The sequence below is a fragment of the Mobula birostris genome, chromosome 4, assembly GCF_030028105.1.
Source record: "Mobula birostris isolate sMobBir1 chromosome 4, sMobBir1.hap1, whole genome shotgun sequence".
In the NCBI taxonomy this organism is placed as follows: Eukaryota; Metazoa; Chordata; class Chondrichthyes; order Myliobatiformes; family Myliobatidae; genus Mobula; species Mobula birostris.
The window spans coordinates 178848466-178865937 of record NC_092373.1 but is presented as its reverse complement, the minus strand read 5'-3'; the positions used below and the strand labels follow the sequence as shown (position 1 = coordinate 178865937).

Sequence of the window (17472 nt, the reverse complement as noted above, 5' to 3'; positions counted from 1 at the left end):
AGCATGCGGCAAGAAAGGTGGTGCTGAAGTGCAGAAGCATAGAAATCAACAAAACTCTGAATTGCTTGAAAAGTTTTTTGCAAATGATACCTACAATGCTGACAAAACAGGCCTTTTCTTTATAGTACCACAGAGATTTGGTTCCCTTGGCTATGAACATACAACATTATCAGCTTCAAAGAAAGCAATGTATTGTATAACTGCGTTGTGTTGTTCAAATATGCCAGGAACTGATAAAAAGGAACTGTTGGTTATTTGGAAAAGCATTAAATCTCGATACTTTAAGAGGCTAAGAATGGATAGTTTACCAATCAAGAAATATGCCAGTGTACACTCAATGAATTCTTCCATCGGAAACTATTAAGAACTAATACACAGTTTTATGGTATTGAAGTAATATTGGTAGTGTTCTAAATTGTTCTGTATTTCATTTAAATACATAATTTGTTACTCAGTTGAACTGTAGTTTGTCTTTTTTTTATACCTTTTTAAACTTTTTCAAAGAAACTTGAGCATTGGGGTGGCTACTTAATTGGGCCAGAACATACTTCTCCCGATGTGCCCAATTAACTGGAATCCACGCAAACAACAGGAATTCTGCAGATGCTGGAAATTCAAGCAACACACATCAAAGTTGCTGGTGATCGCAGCAGGCCAGGCAGCATCTCTAGGAAGAGGTGCAGTCGACGTTTCAGGCCGAGACCCTTCCTCAGGACTAACTGAAGGAACAGTGAGTAAGGGATTTGAAAATTGGAGGGGGAGGGGGAGATCCAAAATGATAGGAGAAGACAGGAGGGGGAGGGATAGAGCCAAGAGCTGGACAGGTGATAGGCAAAAGGGGATACGAGAGGATCATGGGACAGGAGGTCCGGGAAGAAAGACAAGGATCTCCCCCTCCAACTTTCAAATCCCTTACTCACTCTTCCTTCAGTTAGTCCTGACGAAGGGTCTCGGCCTGAAACGTCGACTGCACCTCTTCCTAGAGATGCTGCCTGGCCTGCTGTGTTCACCAGCAACTCTGATGTGTGTAACTGGAATCCACTGTAGTTCAACTTGGTATCATGTTCATCACAGATATAGTGGGCTGAAGGGCTTATTTCTGTGCCATATTATTCTATATTCTAGGAAGTCACTATATTGCTAAAACTACTTATTTTCATATGTATATTTCTAAATTTAAAAAAAATTAATTCAAATACTCATAGTCATGATGGAATATGAACAATTCTATACCTTCAGATTACTACTTCTTTAGACAAGTCTTTTATTTGCTTCATATGTTAGGAGATGAAGTTTCCCCATTACAGCTGTTGCTGTTTTGTTGCTTTTTAAAACGCAAACAACAGGAATTCTGCAGATGCTGGAAATTCAAGCAACACACATCAGAGTTGCTGTTTTGTTGCTTGTTGTGTTCTGTGTTAATTCTGCTGAGCGTTGTGGGCTGCCCCAGGCATACCCTCGGGTGTGTTGGTTGCTAATGCAAATGACGCACTTCTCTGTATGTTTCGATGTATATGTGAAAAATAAAATTGATTTCTGAATCTAGCATTGCATTATAGTAACCAGGCTTTTTCTTGCATTTTAAAATTACATAATATTAGAATATATTTAAGAAAATTAAAGATGTTGGGCTCAAGATCCATACACGATTCATTACAGGAAAGAATTTTCCTTTAATGCATTAGCTACCTAGTTAGTGATTTTGAATACCTTTTGGAATATTTGTTGCATTGTTTTTTTTGCAACCACCAGTTGTCTTTCTACTCCATATCCTAATGAATAATGTCACTTACAAAAGCTTATTACATAGCAATACCAAATGGGATTATGAAGCACAATTTTATTGCACAGTAGTTCTGCTAGATTTTATTACCTGTCATACATCACAATGCATGTATAATTATTCAGTGGTCTAGATTAATTCAATAAAAAATTTAGAGAAATGCAATTACTGAATAGACAATAGCATTTAATTTTAAACTACATAAACTTTTATGGAGAATTCCAGTTAAAAGTCCAAGGTCACTATACAGTAAATGCAAAGAAACTGAAAAGTAATAGCTGAAGTAATAATTAAAAAAACAATGTTTTAAATTGCAAAAGGAAGAGAATACTGTGTTATCAAAATCTTATAGAGTAATCATTTAACAAACAGTAATTATCTGAATGCTATTTTATAACAGAAAAGGAAGGAAAATATTCACAGAATCTTGTTGCAGCACTTTGGATGGACCGATTTCTGAGTAATGACCACAAAAGCACTATAAAATTCCAAAAAAATCTGTAAAGTCCAAAGATAAAAGAAATCTCCAAGAGACAAAATACTTTGCGATAATAAGATTTCCTTTCAACGTTCACAATGTGATCTCTGAATTGGAGAAATCAAGTACAGATTGGGTGTTCATTTTTCAGGGAACCTGCAATCACATAGCAGGGGCCACCTTGAACTGCCATTTGCATATCACTTTAATTCTCTATCCCCCTCCCCCTCTGATGTATCCACCATTCTGACAAGGCCAAAGTAACTGAAGGAATAACCTTACATTGGTCTGGACTCATTGTTGCCTTCTGGACTCAATATCAATTCAACCACTTCAGTTAATTTACTTTCTGTGACAGCACTGCCCTGATCTGCTGTAGGTCATCATTTGTATTATTGGCTCATTTTTTTTCCTCTCTCCACCAGTACAGCACAAGCTGCTGGCTTTTACATATCCTGTTGTTTGTATTCCTCCACTTCCTGCCAATTTATGTGCTTGTTTAAATGCCTCATAAATGTTGTTGTCTTATCTACCCTTACCACCTCCCTTAGCAGACTGTTTCACACAGCTATCATTCTTCGCATTAAAAAGTTGCCTTGCTCATTTTCTTTAAAATTCCCCCAGCCCTGCCCCCACCTTAAACCTAGGCCCTCCTGCATTTGATCTTTTCACCCTGGTAAAAAAGGCTCCATCTATTTTATCTAAACCGTTCATAATTTTATATACTTTGATCAAGTTACCCCTCAGGCTCGAATACTCCAGCAAAAAGAATCCATAATGTACCCCAATCCAGGCAACATTCTGATGAACCTCTTCTGTACCCTCTCTGAAGACTACAACTCCAATACTTAGTTGGAGAAAATTTCTGTTCTAAAGAGTTTCATTAAAAAATTTCTTTCTATTCTGTTCTAAAGAAACTTTCTTTAAGATCTTAGATTTTGAAGAAGCACTCTAATAACATAAAGACCAGATGATGGATTAAGAGAGGTGATAATATGCAGGTAGTACCTCATAGTTCTTTTTAAAGTCTGTCCCGAGCCTTGTGGCCCATCAGGCCAGTGCTTACGCCGGTTTCCATGGCATGAAGCAACTGAAAGTACGAGACTCCCCCCAGATAGGATGCCAGTCTATCGCAAGGTTAACCCCCAGCATTTTTGCTGGTAGACTGGAGCGTTGTGTGGTTAAGTGCCTTGCTCAAGGACACACATGCTCCCTCATCTGAGGCTCGAACCCACGACCTTCAGATCGCTAGTCCAACGCCCTAACCACCTGGCCATGCGCCACACTCATAGTTCTTAACCTTGTCAAAAAAAGTTCTGGCCTTAACACCTTGTGGTGGAGCAGAATGATTGATAACTATACCACTATTTCAGTTAAATCAAAACCTGGATTCTATTCTCAGTAGTACATGTTATTATGAAGAATCAATACTGCACATGCTTAGCTAAACTTTGGCTTTAATAATCTCAGTGACTGTCAAGTAACTAGGTATCCCTCTATGCAGGCTATGACCCCTGCCTGTCGTTGCCTTGCAAGTCACAGGCTAAATCTCCTAAATCTAGCCTTTTCCTTATTTCTCCATCTAATCACATGCCATACATCTATGCAAATCACTTTGCTTTAGTACTTTCAAATAACACTTATAATTTCCTAGGTTCTTAGGATACCTTATTTCCCACTATCATTTGTAGTTACACCTGCAGAATGAACACATTTCCACAAATACCAATACCTGAAACCACTCTCTGAAATCAACTGCAACACAGCTTGATTAGGGACAAGTCTGAAACATTAAAGGCTGAGGTCCAGCATGCAGGAGCAATTACAAAGAGAGCACGCAGCGCCTCTGCTTTCTAAGAAGTTTGCGAAGATTTGGCATGTGACCTAAAACCTTGACAAACTTCTATAGATGTGTGGTGGAGAGTATATTGACTGGTTGCATCACAGCCTGGCATGGAAACACCAATGGCCTTGAACAGAAAAGCCTACAAAAAGTAGTGGATACAACCCAGTCCATCATGGGCATAGCCCTTCTCACCATTGTGCATATCTACATGGAGTGTTGATGCAGCATCCGTCATCAAGGACCCCCACCATCCAGGCCATACTCTCTTCTCGTTGCTGCCCTCAGGATAGAAGGTTCAGGAGCCTTAGGACCTACACCATCAGGTTCAGGAACAGTTATTACCCCTCAACCATCAGGTTCTTGAACCAGCGGGGATAACTTCACTCAACTTCACTTGCCCACAGCCTGTGGACTCACTTTCAAGGACTCTTCAGCTCAAGATCTTGATATTTATTGCTTATTTATTATTATCTTTTTGTATTTGCACAATTTGTTGTCTTTTTCACATTGATCGTTTGTCTGTCCGGTCAGGAAAAAAGTGGTCTTTCATTGATTCTATTGTGTTTCTTGTATTTATTGTGAATACCCGCAAAAAACTGAATCTCAGGTTTGTATATGGCAACATATATGTACTTTGATAATAAATTTACTTTGAACTTTGAACTTCATTAAATAATGTTGTTCACAATAACGTAGCTGCCAAATGGCTATTCAATCTGTTATCATCAATGGTTTATAACTTCTAATGAAGCCTGAAGTGCTTGAGGTGGTAACTCTCATATCCAGTGACTATACGAAGTTGTTCTATCCTTTGAACCTGTAAAATTCACTCAACAGAAGGCAACTATGACTCCTTTTTATCTGTAGAGAAGCTGCTTTGGCAAAACAGTAACAGCCTTCAATAGTTAAATTTAAACTTCAGTTGGTTTCATGAAGCACTCTAGTAATTTGATCAACCTACTGAAAAAAACATATTCACATACTATTTTATATTCCAGTGAATTCAGAACCTTAACCTTGTCAGTAATCACAAGGCTGAGGGGTAGTTTCAGATTTTGGTATTGTGGAAATGTGTTCATGCTGCAGGTGGAACTACAAATGGTGGTGGGAAAAAACTGGATGCATCTCAGGGAACCAGTGCTGTTCTCAGACAAAACTGTCATTGCTGTCACCAGCCTGAAATATAACGCTTATTATTTTCTCCATAAATGATGCCTGACATGCTGAGTATATCATACATTTTGCATTATTTCTGTATTCAGATAATGTTGACAGGCAGCAAGAAGATAAACTCCAATCATTTATTAATTTTTAATTGATTATTCATTTTCTTAAATTACCATTCTGTGTGCATTAGTGTGTTCATTTACTGGACTCAATTAACTTAAGCATGGTTCATTGAACAACTATCCAGGTTAATTAAGATTTTTTGAAAAGATGATCTCATTTGGTAAGCTACAAAAGTTGCAGTTTAAATTAAGTTTCACCTAGCTTACACTTCAAAACTTTTGGAGTTTATTTTAAGCACTTTTTCCAATTTGTATGGAATTATAATGCTATCAAAACACTATCTTCCTTCTGTCAAAAAACGAATAAACCTTAATGAAGCTGTCTGTAATATTAATTCTTACTCTATTAATGTTCAGTAAATGAAATTTATTTATTAATATAATGTAAATTGAATCTGAAGTTTAAGTTCTTTTTTCTCCAGATGACAGTCCTAGAAATTATTCTTCCAAACATTTGAATTCTTAAAATCTATCTTGATGTGTACTGGATAGTGTTAAATAAGTAGAACACTAAAGAACAACCATACCATTATAGCATTTTGTGAATATGATTTGATATTATTAGATGTATCTAATCTTTGGAACCACATGTTTTAAAATAAAAACATTATCTTTTGCTTTTACTTGTTTAAGTGATTTCGTAATAAAAATAGTCATGAAACAAGTTCACCAAAAAAAATATTTTAATGTGACACATAATAGGTTTTTGCATGTCAAAGAATCTTAATTAGACTTGCAGCAAGAAAGTTAACTTAACTGGCAACATAACATTGCGACACAATGAATTACAAAAAGCTAGCGGGCAGGTCTAACAAGTAGTCAAGAGAGCAAATTGCATTCTGACCTTTATTGCAAAAGTATTGGAGCTTAAAATAAGGAAGATTTTATTGCAATTGTGCAGGATGTTGAACAGACCTCACCTGGAAAATTGCATATAATTTTGATCCTCTTACCTAAAGAAGGCTACAGTCACATTGGAGGCAATATAAAGGATATTCACCAGGTCCTGTCCCGAAACCGTAAAACCATAACACAATTGGTCCATTCAGTCCATCGAGTCTGCTCCACCATTGATCATTAATGATTTCTTATCCCTCTCAACCCTATTCTCCTGCCTTCTCCCTGTAACCTTTGACACTCTTACTAATCAAGAATTTATCAATCTCCCCTTTAAATATACCTAATTAACTTGGCCTCCACAGCTGTCTGTAGCAATGAATTCTGCAGATTCATCACCCTACTCAGCTCTGCCTTAACAGGATGACCTTCTATTATGAGGCTGTACTCTCTGGTCCTAGACTGTCCCACTATTTGGAAATATCCTCACCATATCCACTCTATCTAGGTCTTTCAGTATTTGATAGGTTTCAATGAGACTCTCCCCTCTTCTTTCTAACTCCAGTGAGTATAGGCCTACAGCCAACAAATAGTCATGTTAACCCTTTCATTCCTGAGATCATTCTTGTAAACCTCCTTGAGACCCTCTCCAATGCCAGCACATCCTTTCTTAGATAAGGGGCCCACAATTGCTCAATACTGCAAATGCGGTCTGACCTCTGATGAAAGTGTTGTCCTACCAAGAGAGGCTAAACAGTTTGAACCTGCATTGCTTAGAATTTAGAAGAATGAGGGATGACATTCAAACATTTAAAGTATTAAGGAGTTGTGACACGGTGAATGTTGCAGAAGCATTATCCTCCGGAGAGAATGGCCAACGTGAACAGTTACATTTTATCCTACAATATCATATAGGCTGTGCCAAATGGCTGACGCACAGGAATGCATTAGCATAATTTTATGCAATTACATGCCAATACAGATTATAATCTTCCTTATCTGATGCCTCCAAAGGGGAAGATATCTGAAGCTGTTTTCAGGAAATAGCTATTCAGTAACGTCACTCATAAGCTAAATTTAAACCAGTATTTCTTTGTATATAACCTCTTCTTTTCATTGTTGTCCAGAGAATGACCACAGCTGATGACTTAAAGTCAGCATGGATAAATTAGTTACAGTGGATTTCGGTTTCAGGATCAGCCCAATGTGGCCTAATTAAACAGCTGCCCCAATTATCCAGTTTCAAGGAAACGGTTATAAAAAAAGACATGCTGGTAACAAATTATGTATCTAACTGAAATACAGAACAAATTAGAAAACTACCAATACTACTACAGTTCTCTAAAACTTTGTATTAGTTCCTAATAGTTACTGACAGGGGAATTTATCTGGTGTACGCTGTTGTATTCTTTTGATTGACCATAAATGAACAAAATCAGTGTAGACACCTAGTGCAAATAATGGACTACCTTCATACAATGGTTTTGGCAATTGCATTCTCCAAATCATTCTCATTGTAGCATTCAAGATAACTGTTCATGTCTTCAAATTCTTTGTAGGTCCTAACTTGCTGAAGTAGTGAAATCATTTAATTTTCAACCCAGCTATTTCTGGCATCTCCAACCCTGAATACTTAAAACCACGGTGACAGTTATGAATTGTCTTACTGCTTATTTCTCACCAAATAAAAATGACAAAAATCACTGCTTTTTGAACACCAGCACACAACTGACACAACTTAAAAAACTGTTCCTTTAAGCATGCTATAGCATCTAACGGTCACACAAGTGCACATGACTGTCACTAGTTAGATATTTCGCCAACAGTCTCTTGTCCAATTAAACGACATAGTGCCCCAAGTAAATGAAGAGAATCCCAGCAATTGACTCCATTATTTTTTGTTCTTTACAAGTTGTCTCAAATAAGCACCTGGCCTAGTTAACCAAAACCTATTATATATCTATCAGAAGGTGTCTTAAGACTATAGCATTTAAACAACCTTCTAAATTCAGCAGACCAATGTTTTATTTGCTGACCTTGATTTTGAGCTTGCTCCATCAACCAGGTTAATGTTATACAGAGAGGATGAAAGAGTGCCAGGAAAAGCCCTGCTGTCCTGCTTCTTTGTGTAGCTCCCTTTGTTTCAGGATCAGGAAAACATTTATCCTTCAATGTTGATCCTAAGGTGCTGCAGAATACTGGAAAATGTATAAAAATATAAATTATACCAATTCTACAAATGTTATGCCTTAAAAAGATTTCTACAGGTTATACAAAATGACCAGCATGATTTATAAGCTGATACTTTGGCAAGAAAAAACATCCTGAAGCAAACTAAAAACCAAAACCTTGCATTTGTGTCATGCTTTTAATTCTGAAAACAATCAAAGCTACTTTGCAAAATCACAACCAGGCAATTATGGATGTTGGTCCAAAGAACAATATATAAGAAAAGTTGATATGAACTTTAAAAGCAATCTTGCAGGGATTTTGAAGCTTTTTATTTGTTCAAAAATTGTATTGGTCAAAATTACTACATGGAAATGGAAATAATGGACACAAAGTTTATTTTTAATAGTGTGAGTAAGTACCAAAATCCGGAATATTTCCCATCGCAATCATCCATGAAAGCAATTTGGATAAAATAGTATATATCATTCAATATATCACAGAATGAATGCAATCACAAATATGAAAACGACTCCATGTTTTCATGGATGAGGATAGAGAATTATTTGATTTACTTTGGAAGACTTGTATGAAAGGGCTTCCTTCCTTCATCATTGTGCAAATTATTTTACTTCCAACAACTTTCTGCTTTCTCTGAACAACTTGCAGGGCAGATGTACAGCAACATGGGTTTTTGGTTTCTGTTACATAATCACATCTCTTCTTGATTATGCTTATAGCTTATGGGGAAAACCAATGCACCTTACTGGGTATAATTTTTCTATTTCAATATATATCACTTGAAAAATAGAAACATACGCATTCTTAAATTATGAGTGAAACTTATACACACATAATTTTTAATATCCTCCATTCTTTTGCAATCTGTTATTAGATCAGTATGAGCAATAAATCAAGAATCAAGAATACTGCATTGTATTAATCCATAAACATAACACAATAATTTCTGCTGCCTCATAGAAGTTACTTAATCTTAGCTGAATCAGCAGTAGTAATGCTACAATTTGCCTCAGTATCACCACATAGAAAAAGGAAAGGGAAATTGTCAAGAGATGACAATTTTTAGTTGTCATCCCTCTCATCATCTTGCATGGCCTAGTAGAATACGAAAGGGCCAACTGTAAAAAAGCCATCAAAAATTTACTAACTTGCTCAAATATGTAAAAAGATAATTAGAAGAAATAGAAACAGTTTTGAACATTTGTGGAACCATACACTATTTACTTAAAAAAGGTCTGTTAAACAGTAGTTCATAATTTTATTCCAGCTATTATTGGAAACATCAGACAGTGACTATTTAAGTGTAGATTAGAAATATCAAAATTTACTTAATAGATTAGTACTGCTTCACATTCATTTTAACAGATCTCCACAGTCAAAGCATATTAGGCCCAAAAACCTATCAAGAAAATCCCAAAAGTAAATGCAGATTCTAAAATCTGTTTTTACACCATTATTCAATTACATTGCAGTTCACTAAATTATTATTCTTACAACATTTAAAAGGCACTTGGATAGATAATTTGATAGGAAAGCTGTAGAAAAATACAGGCCTAATGTAATAGGGATTAACGTCATCAAGGGCAAGCTGGACTGCGAGGATCAATCTTTGTACTGTACAATTCTATAAGTCTATGGTTGCTCTTCTAACCTGTGTTTCAAGCTTTGGTTTGATATTTAGTTTCTCGCTGGACTTAAAATAAGTCCATAAAATACTGTGTAACATATTAAGACATCTAAATAATCTGATGTTCACCTGCAGCTTTCTATTGATAAAATTTCTTTCATAGGATGTGGCATATTGCCCCTAAATTGAGTATCTTCCTGCACTTTTCAATGGTAGATTGGCTGAAGCTGGTAGCTCATATGGGTGTTTACAATAAATAGTAACACAAGTAGGTTATATTACTAATGCTAGTTTTTCATTCCAAATTCACTTTATTAATTGAATTTAAATTCCCCAGCTGCTGTGCTGGGTTTCAAAGCCAAAAATCTAAATACTCTGGACATTAGTCCAAAAAATTAAACATGAAGCCACATTACTAATAAACAATTTGTTATGGCTCCATTGCCATCTGGTATGGAGGGGCTGTTGTTGCACAGGATCGGAAAAAGCTGCAGAGGGTTGTAATCTCAGGCAGCTCCATTATGGGCACTTGACTCCCCACCACCGAGGACATCTTTAAAAGTAGATGACTCAAAAAGGCAGCATCCATCATTAAGGAACTCCGTCACCCAGTACGTGATCTCTTCTTATTACTACTATCAGAAAGGAGGTACAGGAGTCTGAAAACATACACTCAGCATTTTAGGAACTGCTTCTCCCCCTCTGCCATCAGATTTCTGAATGGATAATGAACACTGCCTCACTATTTTTTCCTCTCTATTTGCACTACTTATTTATTTGTTAATGTATTACACTGTACTCCTGCCACAAAACACAACAATTTCATAACATATGCTAGTAATAATAAACTTGACTCTGATTCTGAATTTGTCATTATTCAGACCAGAGGCTCCCAAAGATTTGATTTGCAGCTTGCCGCTTAAGGGAGGTATGTTTTTTCTGCACCCCACATCTGCAAGTCTTTATTCCACTAATAAGTATTGCATAATTTTAAAATTGAGCCCCCCTTTAACTTTATCTTCTTTCCTCCACACCAGTTTTAGTACCTTGATCCCAATGAATAAGAGCAATCCGTGACCACATAGAGATACAAAGATCCTTTACAAATGGTTCACAGTCACTTGGCAGTAATCCTAAAGAGAAAGAAAATCAAGCATTTGAAGGTCACTGTACAAAAGAAAAACTCCTTGAAATACTTCATCAAATTCCATTACAGCAATCATGCAAAAAGATTCAGTAAACTGTAAATTTCAATTTTATTAAAACATTTCCTTCCACTGTTCGATTTTTATTTTTCCCTTCTATGTCATGCACCACAATATACTGAGTTCAGAATGTCAACAAGTTTCCTTTAGGCGCACTCCTGGATTAGAGATGGCATAGCGTGGTGGTGTTTTAATATAGATCACTAGAATCTCTGTCAAATGGAAAATTCTGGCCAGTTTTTCTGAAATAATAAAATATGTTTGTCTCCACTTCTGCCTCATAACATTCTGAACATTAGATATCAAATCCTGTCTGCAGAGTGCTAAAACCTATTAGTGTGACTTCCCAGTAAAACAAAGAATTAACCGTAGTATAAATAGAAGCAAAAAGCAGCTTAATTTTCTCATAAATTAAATATAAGAATTTATACAGTGTTTAGATTTGTGACACTTAAAAATTGATGTGACACAGTGGTTCTGCTAGCAGAGCTGCTGCCTTACAGCTTCAGCAATCCCAGGTTCAATCTTGACCTCTGGTGACATTTGAATGAAAGTTGCATGTTCCCTCTGACTGCATGAATTGCATGAGTTCTGGTTTCTTTCTGCATCCCAAAAACATTGAGGTTGGTAGATTCGAGCAACACACCCAAAATGCTGGAGGAACTCAGGCCAGGCAGCATCTATGGAAAAAAGCACAGTCGACGTTTCCGGCCGAAACCCTTCGAGTCCTGCCAAAGGGTTTCAGCCGGAAACGTCAACTGTGCTTTTTTCCATAGATGCTGCCCATCTACTGAGTTTCTTCAGCATTTGATGTGTGTTGCTTAGATCTTCAGCATCTGTAGATTTTCTCTTGCTTGAGGTTGGTAGATTATTTGGCATCTATAAATTGCCCCTCACTTAGTGGTAGATTCTGGTGGTGGTGGAGTGGGAGGTAGTTGATGAAAGTGCGGGGAAAGTAAATTGATATTGGTGTAGGAATAGTGTAACTGGATGCTTAATGGCTGGTAAGCCAATATATGCCTGCTTCCATGCTATATGACTCTAATTATCAAAGTAATTGCACATCATTCAAGAACAGCAGCAGATAATTACAGGGATATGGGTCCATGGAAATTTCACGGAGTGTTTTCAAAATTGGCTTGACCACAGAAGGCACAGGATGGTAGCAGATGGAACATATTCTGCCTGAGGTTCGTGACTAGTGGTGTTCAGCAGGGGTCTGGCAGGATTCTTAACGGTGTGGAGGAAGAGAGGGATCTTGGAGTCCACGTCCATAGATCCCTCAAAATTATCATGCAAGCTGATCAGATGGTTAAGAAGGTGTGAGGTATGTCGGCCTTCATTTTTACACACAGGGAGTGGTAAGTGAGTGGAACACACTGCCAGGGATGGTGGTAGAATTAGATACATTAGGAACATTTAAGAGACTCTTAAGACAGGCATTAGGAAAATAGAGGGCTATGTGGTAGGGAAGGGTTAGATTGATCTTGAAGTACGTTAAAAGACTGGCACAACATCATGGGCCAAAGGGCCTGTGCTGTATTATGTTCTATGTTCTAAAAGGGGAAATGAAATATTTAGATTATAAAATAGCATTTAATGTTCTTAATAAAGTTCAGTCCACTGTTGCCGCCAAGCTGCGCAGGTTCACATCCGCGCAGTAACTGAATTGCTTCAGCATACATAGACTTCGTTGCTGCACTACTGGAATTTTTTTAATATAATGCTTTATTAAAGTACCGGTCAGTTTTCAGGCAGCGTGAAAATTGCCCGCACAGAGCAATGGCTGGTCCGCGCAGCTGTAAAAAAAACACTAGAGTGAACATTGGTTCAGTCACACAAACCCCATTTCCAGAAAAGTTGGGATATTTTCCAAAATGCAATAAAAACAAAAATCTGTGATGCTAGTTCACGTGAACCTTTATTTAACTGACAAAAGTACAAAGAAAAGATTTTCAATAGTTTTACTGACCAACTTAATTGTATTTTGTAAACATACACAAATTTAGAATTTGATGGCTGCAACACACTCAACAAAAGTTGGGACAGAGGCATGTTAATAACACTTCTTAATCGTTCTGGAACTGAGGATACTAATTGCAGTAGATTTGCAATTGGAAATTTTGTCCATTCTTGCTTGATATAAGACTTCAGCTGCTCAACAGTCCGTGGTCTCTGTGGTCTGATTCTCCTCTTCATGATGCGCCATACATTTTCAATAGGAGATAGATCTGGACTGGCAGCAGGCCAGTCAAGCACATGCACTCTGTGCCTACAAAGCCATGCTGTTGTAGCCCGTGCAGAATGTGGTCTGGCATTGTCCTGCTGAAATAAGCATGGATGTCCCGGGAAGAGACGTCGCCTTGATGGCAACATATGTCTCTCTAAAATCCTAATATACGCCTCAGAGTCAATGGTACCTTCACATACATGCAACTCACCCATGCCGTGGGCACTGATGCACCCCAATACCATCACAGATGCTGGCTTTTGCACCTTTCGCTGATAACAATCTGGATGGTCGTTTTCATCTTTGGCACAGAGAACTCGACACCCATTTTTTCCAAAAACTAGCTGAAATGTGGACTCATCTGACCACAGCACACGGTTCCACAATCTTTCGGTCCATCTGAGATGAGTTCGGGCCCAGAGAACTCGCCAGCGTTTCTGCATAGAGTTGATGTATGGCTTCCTCCTTGCGTAATACAGTTTCAAGTTGCATTTCTGGATGCAGCGACGGACTGTGTTGAGTGACAATGGTTTTGCGAAGTACTCCCGAGCCCAGATGGCTATAATTGTCACAGTAGCATGACGGTTTCTTAGGCAGTGCCGCCTGAGGGCTCGAAGATCACGCGCATTCAACAGTGGTTTCCACCCTTGCCCTTTACGCATTGAGATGTCTCTGAATTCTCTGAATTTTTTCACAATATTATGTACTGTAGATGTTGAAAGACCTAAATTCTCCGCAATCTTGCGTTGAGAAATGTTCCTTTTGAACTGACTAACAACTCACGAATTTTGGCACAAAGGTGTGAGCCACGACCCATCCTTGCTTGCAAAGACTGAGTCTTTGATGGATGCTACTTTTACCCAGTCATGATACCTCACCTGCTACCAATTAGTCTGCTTAATGTGGAGTCTTCCAAACCAGTGTTACTTGAATATTCTGTGCACTTTTCAATCTTATTTTAACTCTGTCCCAACTTCTGTTGAGTGTGTTGCAGCCCTCAAATTCTAAATTTGTTTACAAAATTGTATGTTTACAAAATACAATTAAGTTGGCCAGTAAAACTATTGAAAATCTTTTCTTTGTACTTTTGTTAGTTAAATAAAGGTTCATGTGAATTAACATATCACAGATTTTTGTTTTTATTGCATTTTGGAAAACATCCCAACTTTTCTGGAAATGGGGTTTGTAGATTGAAGGAGAAGACAGAAGAATAATTCAAACCACAGAAATCGGTTTCAATAATTAACAAATCTAAGGTTGCAAAGAAAAGCTATTCATTAAATGATTGAAATTTAGTACAGAATCAGATAAATGATTACAACTATCAGTTCACACAAATGACATTCTCTTGCTATCAAAGGGCAAATTTCTTTGTCTTTTTGATAGATTCTGCAGCTTCCATATCACACAGGAAGGCTGCTTCCTGCACATATGCTTCTCCAAAATAACTTCACACCAAAGTAAAAATTACTGAGTACTACTTTGTGTGATTCATTTTTGACCATGCATCAACCGACTGCTGCCACAATATGCATTCCTGCTCTGACACACCAAAGAAATTCTTCCTCAAGCTATGGTTTATTTAGAACAAGGTTTGCCAACCTGGGGTCCATAGACCCCTTTGTTAACGATAGGGGCCCATGGCATTAAAAAAAAGGTTGGGAACCCCTGATTTAGTCATACAATATGAAACAAGTCTTTCAATGCAAAGCATCCATGCTGACCAAGGTACTCATCTAAACTAGTCCCATTACCCTGTGTTTACCCATAATTCTACAGGAATCTTCTGAGGTGTATCTATTTCAATGCTAGGAGTATTGCGGGGAAGGCGGATGAGTTAAGGGCGTGGATTGACACGTGGAATTATGATGTTGTAGCAATTAGTGAAACTTGGCTACAGGAGGGGCAGGACTGGCAGCTTAATATTCCAGGGTTCTGATGTTTCAGATGTGATCGAGGCAGAGGAATGAAAAGTGGGGGAGTAGCATTGCTTGTTAGGGAAAATATTACAGCAGTGCTCAGGCAGGACAGATTAGAGGGCTTGTCTACTGAGTCCTTATGGGTGGAGCTGAGAAACAGGAAAGGTATGGCCACATTAGTGGGATTGTATTACAGACCACCCAATAGTCAACGAGACTTGGAAGAGCAAATCTGCAGAGAGATAGCAGGCAACTGCAGGAAACATAAGTTGTGGTGGTAGGGGATTTTAATTTTCCATACATTGATTGGGACTCCCATACTGCTAGGGGTCTAGATGGTTTAGAGTTTGTAAAATGTGTTCAGGAAAGTTTTCTAAATCAATATATAGAGGGATCAACTAGAGGGGATGCAATATCGGATCTCCTGTTAGGAAACGAATTAGGGCAAGTGACAGAAGTCTGTGTAGGGGAGCACTTTGGTTCCAGTGATCATAACACCATTAGTTTCAATTTGATCATGGACAAGGACAGATCTGGTCCTAGGGTTGAGGTTCTGAACTGGAAGAAGGCCAAATTTGAAGAAATGAGAAAGGATCTAAAAAGCGTGGATTGGGACAGGTTGTTCTCTGGCAAAGATGTGATTGGTAGGTGGGAAGCCTTCAAAGGGGAAATTTTGAGAGTGCAGAGTTTGTATGTTCCTGTCAGGATTAAAGGCAAATTGAATAGGAATAAGGAACCTTGGTTCTCAAGGGATATTGCAACTCTGATAAAGAAGAAGAGGGAGTTGTATGAAATGTATAGGAAACAGGGGGTAAATCAGGTGCTTGACGAGTATAAGAAGTGCAAGAAAATACTTAAGAAAGAAATCAGGAGGGCTAAAAGAAGACATGAGGTTGCCTTGGCAGTCAAAGTGAAGGATAATCCAAATAGCTTTTACAAGTATATTAAGAGCAAAAGGATTGTAAGGGATAAAATTGGTCCTCTTGAAGGTCAGAGTGGTTGGCTTTGTGCGGAACCAAAGGAAATGGGAGAGATCTTAAATAGGTTTTTTGCGTCTGTATTTACTAAGGAAGCTGGCATGAAATCTATGGAATTGAGGGAATCAAGTAGTGAGACCATGGAAACTGTACAGATTGAAAAGGAGGAGGTGCTTGCTGTCTTGAGGAAAATTAAAGTGGATAAATCCCCGGGACCTGACAGAGTGTTCCCTCGGACCTTGAAGGAGACTAGTGCTGAAATTGCGGGGGCCCTGGCAGAAATATTTAAAATGTCGCTGTCTACGGGTGAAGTGCCGGAGGATTGGAGAGTGGCTCATGTTGTTCCGTTGTTTAAAAAAGGATCGAAAAGTAATCTGGGAAATTATAGGCCGGTGAGTTTAACGTCAGTAGTAGGTAAATTATTGGAGGGAGTACTAAGAGACAGAATCTACAAGCATTTGGATAGACAGGGGCTTATTAGGGAGAGTCAACATGGCTTTGTGCATGGTAGGTCATGTTTGACCATTCTGTTGGAGTTTTTCGAGGAGGTTACCAGGAAAGTGGATGAAGAGAAGGCCTTTGACAAGGTCCCACATGGGAGGTTAGTTAGGAAAATTCAGTCGCTAGGTATACATGGAGAGGTGGTAAATTGGATTAGACATTGGCTCGATGGAAGAAGCCAGCGAGTGGTGGTAGAGAATTGCTTCTCTGAGTGGAGGCCTGTGACTAGTGGTGTGCCACAGGGATCAGTGCTGGGTCCATTGTTATTTGTCATCTATATCAATGATCTGGATGATAATGTGGTAAATTGGATCAGCAAGTTTGCTGATGATACAAAGATTGGAGGTGTAGTAGACAGTGAGGAAGGTTTTCAGAGCCTGCAGAGGGACTTGGACCAGCTGGAAAAATGGGCTGAAAAATGGCAGATGGAGTTTAGTACTGACAAGTGTGAGGTATTGCACGTTGGAAGGACAAACCAACGTAGAACATACAGGGTTAATGGTAAGGCATTGAGGGGTGCAGTGGAACAGAGGGATCTGGGAATACAGATACAAAATTCCCTAAAAGTGTCGTCACAGGTAGATAGGGTC

The 17472-nt window shown here is 38.3% G+C and overlaps 1 protein-coding gene across 6 annotated transcripts in view; it reads right to left on the bottom strand.

The window, feature by feature from the left end:
* The window catches only part of ccdc142 (coiled-coil domain containing 142), a 124939-nt gene that overhangs the window by 59900 nt on the left and 47567 nt on the right, over positions 1-17472 (bottom strand). For 5 of the 6 annotated variants that reach the window (XR_011885815.1, XM_072256619.1, XM_072256623.1 and 2 more), the window contains 2 exons: positions 11097-11183; positions 8270-8431 (listed from right to left, as the gene is read on the bottom strand). Coding sequence is in view for 5 of the 6 variants with exons in the window: in XM_072256619.1 (XP_072112720.1) it covers positions 8270-8431; positions 11097-11183 (249 nt within the window). In the remaining variant the exon portion in view is untranslated. The remainder of the gene's footprint in view (positions 1-8269; positions 8432-11096; positions 11184-17472) is intronic. The other variant, XM_072256620.1, reaches the window with a different exon arrangement.